The sequence below is a fragment of the Macrosteles quadrilineatus genome, unplaced genomic scaffold, assembly GCF_028750875.1.
Source record: "Macrosteles quadrilineatus isolate MER2022 unplaced genomic scaffold, UCM_ALF_1.0 Scaffold_1__1_contigs__length_201487025, whole genome shotgun sequence".
NCBI lineage: Eukaryota > Metazoa > Arthropoda > Insecta > Hemiptera > Cicadellidae > Macrosteles > Macrosteles quadrilineatus.
This window is the reverse complement of record NW_026542594.1, coordinates 75,076,183-75,090,175: the sequence shown is the minus strand read 5'-3', so window position 1 is coordinate 75,090,175 and position 13,993 is coordinate 75,076,183. Positions and strand designations below refer to the sequence as shown.

At 42.1% G+C, this 13,993-nt stretch overlaps 2 protein-coding genes across 2 annotated transcripts; both read left to right on the top strand.

Moving 5' to 3' along the window:
* The first annotated feature begins 1,816 nt into the window (after nucleotides 1-1,816).
* On the top strand, nucleotides 1,817-11,565 carry LOC128998059 (uncharacterized). The gene is made up of 4 exons (XM_054424029.1): nucleotides 1,817-3,135; nucleotides 3,171-4,122; nucleotides 6,062-6,201; nucleotides 10,764-11,565. The coding sequence occupies exons 1-4, from the start codon at nucleotides 1,817-1,819 to the stop codon at nucleotides 11,563-11,565; spliced, it is 3,213 nt and encodes a 1,070-aa protein (XP_054280004.1).
* Nucleotides 11,566-11,586: 21 nt separating this feature from the next.
* LOC128998052 (uncharacterized) lies at nucleotides 11,587-12,363 on the top strand. Its single transcript, XM_054424016.1, has one exon. It carries the CDS (start codon nucleotides 11,587-11,589, stop codon nucleotides 12,361-12,363), a length of 777 nt encoding a protein of 258 aa, XP_054279991.1.
* The last annotated feature ends 1,630 nt before the right edge of the window (nucleotides 12,364-13,993 follow it).

Genomic DNA, 13,993 nt, shown 5'->3' with positions numbered 1-13,993 from the left:
GTTACAAGAAAACATGACGAAGGATTTATGTGCCTCTAAAAGAGTGGTACAATAGGGTGAGTGCACCACTTAATGAGAGTTTAAGTTGCAGTTTCCCCTTGTACCCAACATGGATAAAAGGCTGTAAAGGTTCATTGTAAAAATAGTTTAAAAGTATTGTGGTGTTTTGTTTACAATATTTTTCTTGTTATTTGAGTAATTTAAAACCTCGTTTAACAAAAAAAAAACGATCTAACCTTAAACAATAACTCGTCCCCTAGTTATATAATCAAACTGTAAAGCACAAATCATTAATATAACACTAAAATAATAAAAGCTAAATTTCGTCGACACATGCGATCATCATTGGCATCGGACATGAACTAGACACGAAAACTATCTAACAAAAGAGTAATTTTAGGACTTTGCGAGAGAATATAGTAAAACTGTCTTGGGCGTAAATAGGCAGAATATTTAGTTCACTTGTCAGTTATTATTTGTTACCATAACAATGTATCTTACATTACCCTTATTTTCATTGTCTTAAAGAGTATTGATAAATCTAACAAATAGGCATGATTAGTTAAACTAATAAACTATGAGGCTTGGAGTAAAGGGTCCCCTTACAAACAGTCAGATATATTTTTAATTTTAATGTTAAATTTGCACTTGACTTGGCCTTCTACATATGCAATAAAAATGTATCTTTTAATATCCCCTAAATTCTAAACCTTATAGCAGGGTTGAACAGGAAAACCGATCGATTCAAATGAATAGCCTAAACTATTTGGCTGAAATAATGGTAACAATTATAGTTTTTGTTTACTATTAAATCAGTTATTCCCTATGAATAAGTATTGAGGGTTATGCTGGCATAACCGTGCTTATTTTATAATTCCAAAATGTGATCAAGTCGGCTAGATTCGTTATTGTCAGTTAAAATATGATTGTTGGTTTACTAGCATTCAAACTATCTTTATTATATCAGTGGAAAGTTGCATAAAGTGTGTGCTTCGTGAATAGTACTTCAAGATTGTCCAAATTACGAGCGTATTTTATTTTTCAATAAAATTTTATGTTTTACTATACTTTCTCTGAATATGATACACTCCAGTGATATTTAACGGTGGCAGATTAAATTATTATACAATAAAAGAATGGATTTTAGTAGAATCAAGAAGTGTCGAAAGCTCAACCTGAAAAAGTTCTCCCTCATCTTTGTTAAAGTTAGCAATACAATTTTTACAATAGCGACATTGTATAATCTTGTATACGGTTTTCCTAATATTTTTGAAAAATATTTCAACACATACTTATATGTCCTACTGGCATATCAAACTCCTCGTCAATCTCATATGAACTGGCATATGAACTCGTCGTGTTCTATTGATCAATTTATAGGTGGAATGTTAGTTGCCCTGAAAAACTACAAAACTGAGTTAAAGCTAACCAGAAAAAAATACCAAGAATCTTTATTTATCTGAAATGTCGATAGTGTTCAAATGAATGACATGATTTAGGATATTAGGATTAATCTATGGTATCGTATTCGAGTTGTTTGTATATTTCAAACATTCTGGAATTGTTCATACACTACGTAAGCACATTTAATGTGAAATATACAGTAAAAAGCACCGGGCCCCATTTTTGGTAAAACAAATAAAATATTTCAAGTGTTCTGTGTCATAACATGCGATACTCGTTTCAAATAGTTAGTTTGACCTGGATATTAAACACTTACTTGGCTCTTAGTATACACATTTAGATTTTGTGGTTTATTAAATCTTAAGAAATAGCTATCAGTTCATTGATGTGATATACTAACCTCATCAATAATATGGAGGGAACCTTGAAGCTCCGGACCAACGTAAACCGGTCAATCAAGGACGGTCTCCCAAAGGTGAAGGATCGGGTTGCCCGAGTTCTCGAAATTAAAGGTTTGATGAGACAGGCTTTAGTTAATGAACGGGAGCTTGTGAACCAAGTTTTAGCCCCTAAACTGAACGACAAGGGCGGGAATCAAAGGAAACGGGCAAGGAGCTCACCAGCGGATAGCCCCGATCTTCCTGAATTGGCCAATCAGCCTCTGTCAGATGTCGAGCAGAAGGTCGAGGACAGGGCCACCCAGATGACACCCCCTACTGAGCACACTCCAGCTCTAAAGAAGCGCCCTCAGCAAACCAGGGAGCTTGCCTCTCCCCCAACGGTTGACGGAAGCAGCTCTATGAACTCTGCTGTGGCACCATCAAATGTGGGTAACTGGGAGAAGAGGCTTTCCCGCAAAGAAAAGAGGAAATTGAGACGAATTGAGGCTGTCTCTAACAAAGAACCTGCAGCAAGGGATCGAAAGGTTGCTGATCCTGCTCTGGCGAGGGAGGTTCGTGGAAAGGCCCCCCCTTTTTCAAAGAAACCCAGGCCGAGAAAGCCCAGGGCTGAGGCAATCCTGATCAACCTCTTAGGGGGGCGATCTTTTGCTGAAGTCTTGGGTCGACTCAAGTCTAAGGCCAAGCCAGAGGAGACGGATACGATTGTTAAGTCAATCAGGTGTACCCAGAATGGGAAAGTTCTCCTCGAGCTGGGGAAATCTGGTGACCGAGTGGCTTTTGCTGCAAAGGTCAGAGAGGCTCTGGGGGACCACGGTACCGTTCAGGAACTCGAGCCTAGGACCTCGGTGGAGATCCGGGACCTTGACGGTCTTTCGACTGAGGCTGAAGTCAGGGAGGCTATCAACAAGGCCATCCCTGATATCCAAAATGCCGACTCCCTTAAAGTATGGCTTACGCGGCCCAACCGCAGCGAGCAACGCATAGCTATCGCTGAAATGCGAAACCAAGATGCCAGCAAGCTGCTTAATCTCACACACCTGAGAATTGGATGGGTCAATTGCAGGCTCAGACGGAGGGTGGTTGTACCGCGATGCTTTCGCTGCCTCGGGTTTGGTCACTCTTCCCGAAACTGTAAGGGACCCGACCTATCCAAGAATTGTTTCAGGTGTGGCGGCTCGGGCCACAACAGGAAGAACTGTACCGCAGCAGAGCGTTGTTTTCTCTGCGCAAAGAAAGGCCAAAAGGACGCCTCATTAGGTCACATCCCAGGGGCTGGGCGATGCAGTGTTTTCAAGGCTGCACTCGACCTTGAGAAGGCTAGGTCTAGGAAGTGAGGATTCTCCAGGGTAACCTTGAGAGGTCCAGAACTGCTGACTCCCTCTTAGATCAGCTGGCCCAAGAGATCGGTGCGGACACCCTTCTGATCAGCGAGCAGTACCGTGACAGGGACCCACACTTCTGGTTCCCAGATTCTCTTGGTACTGCCGCTTGTTGGGTTCGAAACAGCACGGAAGCACCAGTGCAAGATCACGGACGCGGCCGAGGCTTCGTTTGGGTCAGGTGTAGGGACGTCACGTTTTTTAGTGTCTACCTTACCCCCAACGAGCCAATTCGGGAATTCCGTCTGAAGCTTGACCGCTTAGAAGACAGTGTACGGGGTACCGTTGGGCATGTCGTTGTTGCTGGTGACTTTAATGCGAGGGCTGTGGAGTGGGGTATGACCTCTACAAACTCCCGGGGGAAATACATCCTGGACTTTGCCGCCAGAGCCGGACTTGTCGTCTTAAATGAGGGCGACACGCCTACTTTCCGGCGCCCCGGCATGAGAGGTACGATCCCCGATATCTCCTTCTCGTCGGAATCACTACTAGCAGGGATCTCCAACTGGAGAGTCATCGAAGACCTCACGGCAAGTGATCATCAGTACATCGTTTTTGATATACTGGATGAACACCATAATCAGGCGCCTGTATCACGATCTGGACCACGCCGATGGAATACGGACAAGCTGGATGTTGAGAAGTTCACTGACGTAATCTCACGGGGAGCGCTGGTGAATTCTGCTGCACCTGTTGACGCCGAGGCATTGGTAACGTCCACGATGGAACTGATTGTCTCGGCTTGTGACCAGGCCATGCCACGCAGGGGACGCCGTCGCGATAAGCAAGCTGTGTACTGGTGGACTTTAGAGATCTCGAACCTTCGGAAAACTTGTCTAAAAGCCAGACGTGCCGCTATGAGGGCCAGAAGATTCCCGGATTCAGCGGCTTATAGGGCTGCGAAGAAAGCTCTTCGCCGGGCTATCATCAGGAGCAAGGTTAGCTGTTGGAGGAGGCTTCAGGAGGAAGTTGACTCTGATCCTTGGGGACTATTCCAATTTCCAATTTCAATATTTGTCATGAGAGCCGAAGCCCCCTGACTACATACCCGGTACCTATCGTGAGACTTACCCGGGCCCCATGATGTAGGCCGAAGCTTACGCATCAACCTTTTGTACATCATGGGCGGATGACTTAAGGTCATCAGGCTCACCGGCTGCCGAAGCAGACCCTTCGGAAAGAGGGTTGCCCCTCAATCCTAACCAGGGTTTCCGGCTACTTGTTTAAGCGTCACTCCACCTGGGTTCCACTAGGTTGGGACCTAGAGGACCATAGTAGAGCGCCCCGACGCATTTAGTGCAAGCAACACTCGGGACCTATCTAATCCCTGACAGGCAAACCCGCCATCAATAGCCAGAAAGAAGGGGACCGTCAGCAAGCTGACGGGGGGAACCCCAACCTCCCATTTACACCACTACCCGATCGAGGCCTTACCCAGTTGCTGGGAAACCAGAGATAACCAGAGCGATAGATCCCCGGATACCTCTGGCGGGCTCGGACCCAGCACCCGATCTACTTCGTTTGCCCGTCAGACCCAACATCACTGCCAGGTCATCAAGGTTTCCCAAAAGGAGGCAGGTATAGAAGTGGGACCCACCCGGATGAACCTATCCACCAAAGGTGGCGACATCCTTGACTCAATTGAGGTTCCGGGAAGAACCCCCCACACTCAAGATAACCATACCGTCCGTGATCAGAGACAGGGATTGGTTTGCATAAGTGCCTACAAACCGTTGCCCTCACACTGCGGAAAGTTACGTTTCCCTTGAGTGTCCCCATGAGCTAAGGGTACTTGCCCGTTTTCACCTCCAGGAGAGGCTACTTCCGAAGTCGAGGATATGCCACTCTGAATGCTGGTCGCACACAACAAGCAGGCCGAAGCCCAAAGAACCACAGACACAGGTAGGTTAGAGATTATGATGCTTTTCCATCTCTCCTAGAGCTAAACACCCCCCCTATCCTGGATGAAGGGATGTCACTGGGACACAATGCCCAGTCGTCCATGTCTGTGGCCTACTTGAAATGCCGATTCCTGTGAATTTTTAGTCTGTGCTGGGCTTTTTAATAACACAATACATTTCCCAAATATCTTATTTATTGAAAACACACTTTTTTAATGTTACAATTTACACAGCAAAACAACTACTCAACCTCTCATTACCACGGCCATTTTACTTCTCCTTTTTCTATACAACTCAAAGACCTTCTTGATATAGCCTAAAAAAACTTCTTTTTTTTCTAAACTCAAAGGCAACAAAAGAGTTGATAATACAAACAAAATATATATATATAGGCTATATATATAATAATTTTAAATGAATAATGTTAAAATTATTTATCTCAACACCCCCTCTTAATTTTAACATTTATGTAACCAAACATTATAGGGCCTATCCAAAATGTTCTTTACAAACTGGTTCAATATTAATGACCTATAAACAACAATATTGGGGATTTCATTGTGAAATCAAAAATATATATACATATCAGCCTATTAGGGCATATTTGTCCAGAATCAAAACAAATAGACATGATAACAAAGAAAAAAGTTAGGCCTCTTTATAGTTCTAGGCTACATTTCATTTTCCAATTTGTACAATTCTTTCTTTGAACAAATTAAACTTTACTTTGCATAAAGGTTTAGTTAAGAGATCTGCAATTTGCTTATCTGTAGGACAATACATAACATTAATCTCACCCGTTACAATTTTCTCATGAATGAAGTGGTACCGTACATCAATATGCTTGCTTCTTTTGTTCATTACACCGGTCTTCATCAACGAGATTGCACTCTGATTGTCCACATATAATTTCACTTGCAAAGGGCTGTTTGTTATTTCTTGAATTAACGATTTTAAATAAAGTAGTTCCTTACAGCAATCCGCAGCTGCTATATACTCCGCCTCGGTCGATGAGAGCGCTACGATGGGTTGTCGCCTCGAACACCAGGCAATAGGTCCTCCAGCATATAGAATCACATATCCACTTGTACTTCTTCTGGTATCTTCATCTCCGGCGTAGTCTGCGTCACAGTAGGCTTCTAATAAGTTCATGTCCGAGTCTTTGAGATAACTTATTCCTTGATTTGTAGTACCAACTAGATACTTCATTATCCTCTTCACACTTATGATGTCTTCTTCTACAGGGTTTTCCAAGTGTCTGCTACAAAAGTTTACTGGATAAGCAATATCTGGTCTTGATCTTGTAGAAAGATATAATAGGCTCCCAACCGCTTCTCTAAATGGAAAACTATTGACTAACTTCCCAGATCTTGATGTGTTTATCTCACTTGGGGTTGCAACAAACTTGGAATTTTCCATGTAGAACTTCTGTAACAGATTTGTTGTGTACTTTTGTTGAGTCAATTGTATCTTATCTTCTGTTCTCTGAATTTCGATTCCCAAGAAACTGACTGGCTTCAGATCTTCTTTAACTTCAAATTCTCTTTTCAGTTCCTTCAATACTTTTTCCAGTTCCTCTTTATTTCTTCCAATTAAAATCCCATCATCCACATATAAAGCAAGGATAACAGATCCATCTTCATTTTTAAATATACACTTTTCATTCATTGTTGGTTCAAGTCCTTTCTGTTTCAATACCTGTGTAAACTTCCTGTTCCAAGTAACTGGTGCTTGTTTCAAACCATACAAGGCTTTGTTCAATTTACAAACTTTATTAGGCTCTTCAAATCCTTCTGGTACTTCCATAAAAATTTCTTCTTGTATTTCACCATACAAAAATGCTGTTTTGATGTCAAATTTTAAAATATGATATTCCTTCAACACAGCAATTGCAAACATAATTCTAAGTGAATTACTACTTACTACTGGACTGAAAATTTCTTCATAGTTAAAATCACTTTTCTGCTCACATCCTCTTACAACCAAGCGAGCTTTAAAACGACCATCTTCTTTTTTAGAAAAAACCCATTTGTTTGTTAAAACTCTTTTTCCTTTAGCTTCTTCTTCATTTTTATAAGTCCAAGTGTTATTTTTCTCAAGTGATTTCTTCTCTTCTTCGATTGCTTTTAACCACTCCTTCTTCTCTGGACTACTTATAGCTTCTTTAAACGTCAACATTGCAAAATCTTGAAACTTACTGGGTATTCGCCTTTCTCTTCTAGGTCTTATTTCTTCTTCTGTTTCTTCGGTTTGATTTACTGGATTCATTTCATTTTCCTCTTCATGATTTTCTTCATAAAATTCTGCATTTGAACTATTACCATCGACTAAGTCATTTTCTAGACTAAAATCAATTTTTCCTCCAACATCTGATTTAGGCCTATTTCCTTTTTCGTCAAAAATGACATCTCTAGCTGTAATGATCCTCTGTTTGTCATAACTCCACATTCGATAACCATTTTCTGCATAGCCTATAAATTTCATGACTTCACTTCTCGGATCAAGTTTCTTGATTGGTCTCACAATTTTTACATGTCCCTCACATCCAAATTTCCGTAGTCGAGACACATTAGGTTTTTTCCCAAACCATTTTTCTGCTGGTGTTACGTCCACCGCTTCTGTAGGACTTCTATTCAACAAATAAGCTGATGTTCTCACTGCTTCTCCCCAAAACTTCTTGTCAGTCTCTGTGTCATACAACAATGCTCTGGCCTTTTCAATCAGTGTTCGATTTAATCTCTCCGCCTTCCCATTGTGTTCTGGCGTATACGCTTCTGTATAGCTTAACTGAATCCCTCGATTTTTACACCAATCTTGCATTTCTTTGCTTTTATATTCTCCACCGTTGTCACATCTTAATTTTGAAACCCGAAGATTTTGCTGAGCTTCGGCTTCTAATACATATTCTTTTATAAACTTAAATGCTTCATGTTTGTTCGACAACAACTTGACCACTACAAATTGAGTATAGTCATCCATCAAGGTCAAAGCATATTTTTTTCCATCCCATGTACTCGGATCAATGGGATCACATAAATCTGTGTGTATGATTTGGAGGGGTCTTTCTGCACGTTTTCTTTCTTCACTGAATGGGAAACGGGTTTGTTTCGATTTTAAACATACATCGCAATTTTTTTCAATTTCTTCACAATCTTTTTCTGTTAGTTCCATACCGTCAACTAAATTTTCCTTTACCATTTTCTTCATGTAGTTTACATTTAGGTGTCCCAAACGAGAATGCCAATCCAACGCATTAGGCCTATCCTTATACCCCGTTAACATAGTTTTACTTGATTGTTCAATTAGGCTACTCTCAGGTTCTAAATTAATTGTATACAGACCACTAGCCTGCTTCACACTTTCACTTACTGTCTTTCCATTTTTCGATATTACTACCCTGTCCTTGGTAAATGTCACTTCTCCTTCATTATCAGTGACCGCCTTTACAGAAAATAAGTTGGTGCTTAAATCAGGAACAAACAAAACTTTATTCAAATCAAACTCTCTCCCTTCAACTTTACCTTCTCCTATTGCTGTCATTGTTTCATTATTTTTAGCAACATGTACATCTGACTGCTTAAATTCTAGTGAAGAAAACAATGTTTTGTCATTTGTCATATGAGTTGTACATCCTGAGTCAACTACAAACTGAGTTACATGTTTCGACTTATTAAAATCTGAGTAGGTTAAGAACGACAATTTACTTTTGTCATTTGAAAATTTATTAGTTGATCTAAAATAACAGTCTTTGTCCTCATGGTTTGTTTTCTTGCATATTTTACAAAATAATCTTCTACCAGTACTCTGATTCTTACTTTTGTTAGGACATGAGTTTGCAAAGTGTCCTACTTTCTCACAAATAAAGCATTTGCGATGGGAGTGTTGCACGACGTCCAAGTGCCACGACGTCCAATAATATTTTTTCAGTGCCACGACGTCCAAAACATAATTTTTGAGTTGTTGCACGACGTCCAAGTGCCACGACGTCCAAAAGTACAGTAACTGCCAAAAATATAGTCTTTCTACAAGCTTTGGACGTCGTGACACTTGGACGTCGTGCAATGCATCCTTTGCGATTACCTACATTAAGACTATTTACATTTCCAGTGTTTGATCGCTGATTGAAATTTAGGTTTGCTCCAGGTCGGTAACTTGACTTAGGTTGCTGGTAGCTACTAGGCCTACTGGTACTAGGCCTATCATTATTACCACCTCTATTTAACCTTGGAAATTTTTCTGTTCCAGTTTTAAAAGCCAATGACATATCATGACCACTATCAGTTTTAAACCGTGATTCTTCAGCTAATAACCTAGTTGTTAGGTTAGTTAGCGATTTTTCATCTTTTGAAGTGGAGTCCCAAGCAGTTAAGAAATGCTTAAACTGCTCTGGTAATGATGAAAGGATCTTTGATATTAGCATATCATCATCAATATTTTGATTCAAGGATTTTAATTTAAAAGCCATGTTCTGTAGGTTAGACAAAAAATGGGTCATACTTTGGCCAACATCATATTTGTAATTAAAAAATTCTTGCAATAGAGAACATTTTTGTTGTTCGGTCTCTCTGTCAAACAAGCTACATAATTTACTGTACATTCCATGAGATGTTGTTTCATTTAAAATATGAACTAAATAGTGTTTGTCTACTGAGGTGACTATTATTTTCTGAGCTAGGGCATCTTTTCTTAACCATTCTTTTCTTTCCTTTTCGTCTGTAATTGTGTCATATTCATATTTACCTTCAACAATATCATAATTACCTTGGGCTTTGAATAGTACTGTTGTCTGAAATTTCCAATATTTGTACGACTCAGAGTCACTCAACTTTTCCACATTGTCGTAATTTCCACTTGCCATGTTTCTGATTTAACCGGTACGTTTTTACTTTTCTGCTTCTGCAGGCGTACCTGGGCCCATGACCTGTGAATTTTTAGTCTGTGCTGGGCTTTTTAATAACACAATACATTTCCCAAATATCTTATTTATTGAAAACACACTTTTTTAATGTTACAATTTACACAGCAAAACAACTACTCAACCTCTCATTACCACGGCCATTTTACTTCTCCTTTTTCTATACAACTCAAAGACCTTCTTGATATAGCCTAAAAAAACTTCTTTTTTTTCTAAACTCAAAGGCAACAAAAGAGTTGATAATACAAACAAAATATATATATAGGCTATATATATAATAATTTTAAATGAATAATGTTAAAATTATTTATCTCAACAATTCCAACACCGGAAAGTTGCCTCCCCTTTGGGGGCTTAGTTTTTCACCTCCCAGGACGAGGCTACTTCCAAAGTCGAGGATATGCCTCACAAAGTGTCAGTCGAACACAACAGGTAGGACGAGCCCGAAGAACTCAAGTCACAACCACAAGCTACAGGCAGGTGAAAGATCTATGAACTTAATCAACACTAGCAGAGCTGAACACCCCACCACCCTGAATGGAGGAAATGTCACTGGGAACTCTCACTTTGGGTACAACCCAAAGAGGCTGGCTTGCCCAGTCGTCCATAGCTTGTGGCCTACCTGAAGTGCCGGTTCCAACACCGGGCAATTACCTCCCCTCTGGGAGAGCTAGGGTCCGCGTGGTCGCCAGGCCACGTACCCACGCAAGCGTGGGCCCCCTGCGGGTATCCTTGGGGACTGGGCTACAAGGTTGTAACCCAGAAACTCGGCGCCCGATTACCACCTTCCGTCATGGAGGGCACCACCATGGACAGGATCGTCACCCCGGAGGATCGTCTTTCCGTCTCATCCTCGGCGGCCTTTTTTCGACTATGGCGAGGTAGGGGACATTCCACTCTTTAGCATTAAAGAGCTGGAATCATCTGTCCTCTCCCTGAAAAATAGAAAAGCACCTGGTCCTGATGGTATTCCCAGTGAGGCTCTCAAGAAGGTATTCTCAGTTAACCCCCTCTTACTGCTGAGAATGTACAACACATGCCTGTGCGAAGGGGTTTTCCCAACTCCTTGGAAAAGGGCTAGGCTTGTGCTAATCAGCAAGGGGAAATGTGACCCGAATATGCCGTCGTCTTACAGACCCCTCTATATGTTGGATGTGGCCGGAAAACTCTTCGAGAAACTGATCCGCTGCCGCCTGATGTCAGCTGCCGGAGATTTGTCTCCTCGTCAGTACGGCTTCAGAAAGGGTCGGTCAACAATCGACGCGATATCCGAGGTACACAGAGCGGTAGAGCGTGCCGAGAGCTACAATCATTACTCTCGCCGTATCGTGCTTCTTGTTACGCTAGATGTCAAGAATGCTTTTAACTCGGCGAGATGGGTCGATATGTTGAGCGCGTTGAGAAACAGCTTCCGCGTACCAGCATATCTGTTGAGGCTGATCGAGGACTACCTGCGCTGCAGAACTCTTAATTACGAAACTAAAGATGGTTCGCGGACGATGGATGTTACTTCCGGTGCCGCGCAAGGTTCGATACTCGGCCCAGATTTGTGGAACGCTGCCTAAGACAGCCTTCTGAGATCTGAGATGCCAGAGGAGACCGTTTTAGTTGGGTATGCCGATGACGTCGCAGCCCTCATTGCTGCACGCAACGTTGAGCTAGCCCAACTGAAACTGAACCAAGTCATGCGCGTTGTAAACGCCTGGATGACTGATCATGGTCTGACACTCGCTCTGAGCAAGACAGAGATCGTCATCCTCACGAAAAAACGGATTGAAACCATCGTTCCGCTACGAGTTGGGAACGTAGTTGTCCAAACCACGCGAACCGCCAAGTACCTTGGTGTCATGGTGGACAACAAGTTGAGCTGGAGGGACCAGATCTTCCGTTCGGCGGACAAGGCTGCTAGGAGTGTCGCTGCTCTTAGTAGGCTTATGGCCAATGTCGGTGGTCCCCGGTCCAGCCGTAGAAGACTACTGATGTCTGCAGTCCAGTCCGTGCTTCTCTACGGCTCTGAGGTGTGGGCAGACGCGCTTAACAAGGAGGCGTATAGGTTGAGGCTCGCACGAGTGCAGCGTCAGGCGGCACTCAGGGTCGCTTCCGCGTACCGTACGGTGTCCGAACCGGCCGTTTTGGTGATCGCTGGAGTTATCCCAGTCAAACTCTTGGCAGCGGAGAGGAAGGCAATCTACCAGAGACAAGGCTACATCGGAAAGAACGCTGCAAGAACAGAAGAGCGCTCCCGCACTTTTCAGATGTGGCAAGAAAGCTGGGAAAGGGAGACTCGAGGACGTTGGACTGCCAGACTCATCAGGCAGGTCCAACCGTGGGTAGAACGGTGGCGCGGTGAGGTTGACTATTAGGCCCGGCGCATATTGAGACGCAGTCGGAGCAGCGCAGCGCAGCGCAGCGCAGGGCAGTGTTTTGTAAACCATGTATTTGCTAGGACACGCGCATATTATGGCGCAGCGCAGGGCAGGGCGGGGCAGTCCCGCACGTGGACTGCGCGCACTTGTGATCGAGTCACAAGTGTCTGTACCGCATTGGTCACTGCGTCGTAGAAAAGTGTGCTTCCAAGTGTTGTGAGAAATGGAACTAGAAGAAAGACTAATTGAAATGGTTCGGGTTTACCCAGTTTTGTATGATACCCGTCACGCTAAATACATGAAATAGAATTATAAGAACGAGATCTGGGAGAAGATTAGAAGAGAACTAAACATTCCAGATGGTAGGTACTTTTTATTTAAATTAACCCTGTGTAGTGGTAAAAATATTGTAATATTGAGGCAAATTAGTGTCAATTCTGCCTTAGGCGTACTACAAAGATTAATTTAATATTGTCCTTCAGCGACTCTTTCGTCCTGCCAATCCACACTTCCTACTGAGTTGAAATATGCTGTATAATCTTGTCTTACTGCAAAAGCTGCTTTAACAGTTCTTGCTCGATTACATGGTACTGGAACCAGCTGCTGTGTAGATTGTTTGTTCGAAGTATCTTCACAATCCGAACTCGTAGCATTTATGCGCAGATAGTTGTGTAGCAAACAAGCTGCTTTGACGACTCTGATTACACTAGACACTTTAATCTCAAATGGTTTTTGGAATACGCGGAATCGTGCGGCTAGAATTCCAAAAGCACATTCGACAGTTTGTCTGGCTCGTGAAAGTCTATAGTTGAACACCTTATTTTCGTGGTTATCCGTGACTTGCTTCTTAGGGTAGGGCCTCATTAAGTTAACCATAAGTGGAAATGCCTCATCCCCTACAAACACATATGGCATTTTCTGTGGAAAGGATGGAAGCTCTGAAGGGGGAGGCAATTTAAGTTTTTCTTTTACCATTTTTCTTTCTAGCTCACAACTTGAAAAAATGTTGCCATCGCTGAATCTCCCCATAGATCCTACATCGATGAAAGTAAATTTTGATGTTGCGTCAACAGTTGCCATTAGGACGATGGAGAAAGTGCGTTTGTAATTGTAGTATGACGATCCTGATTTGTTTGGTTTCTTGATGACAACATGCTTACCATCGATAGCTCCCACACAATGTGGAAAATTCCATCGTGAATTAAAATCAGACGCAATTGACATCCACGACTCTGTTGTTGGTTGAGGCAAATAAATCGGCTGCATCGTTCTCCATATTGCGTCGGAAACTTCATTAACTATTTTAGCTACCGTTCTATCTCCCATTCGGTAGCTGTAGCCAATGCTTTTGTAGCTGTCACCAGAAGCTAGGTACCTAAAAAAAAACACACATTTTTAACCGTATGTAATTAATTTCAGTAATAAAATTGTATATTTATTCCATATAGGTGCCTTCAAACGAATTTTTAATGTTGGTATCTTACTTTGTAATTTTTTGCCTCCTGAATCCTAATATACCATTATTTTCTACCACCGATGAATATTTCCCAAGAATATTGCCAACAAATGTCCTAAATAAAATATTCTATAGCGTAAAAATGTCGATATCATGAGAATTATTCATCAG

Excerpts from the sequence above, each read along its gene's own strand:
- LOC128998059 (XM_054424029.1), top strand. The coding sequence starts at position 1,817 with ATGGAGGGAACCTTGAAGCTCCGGACCAACGTAAACCGGTCAATCAAG. Across the intron at positions 4,123-6,061 it reads GGGCTATCATCAGGAGCAAG|CAATCCGCAGCTGCTATATA; the intron begins GTTAGCTGTTGG and ends AGTTCCTTACAG. Across the intron at positions 6,202-10,763 it reads CTGGTATCTTCATCTCCGGC|AAACTCGGCGCCCGATTACC; the intron begins GTAGTCTGCGTC and ends GTTGTAACCCAG.
- LOC128998052 (XM_054424016.1), top strand. The coding sequence starts at position 11,587 with ATGCCAGAGGAGACCGTTTTAGTTGGGTATGCCGATGACGTCGCAGCC.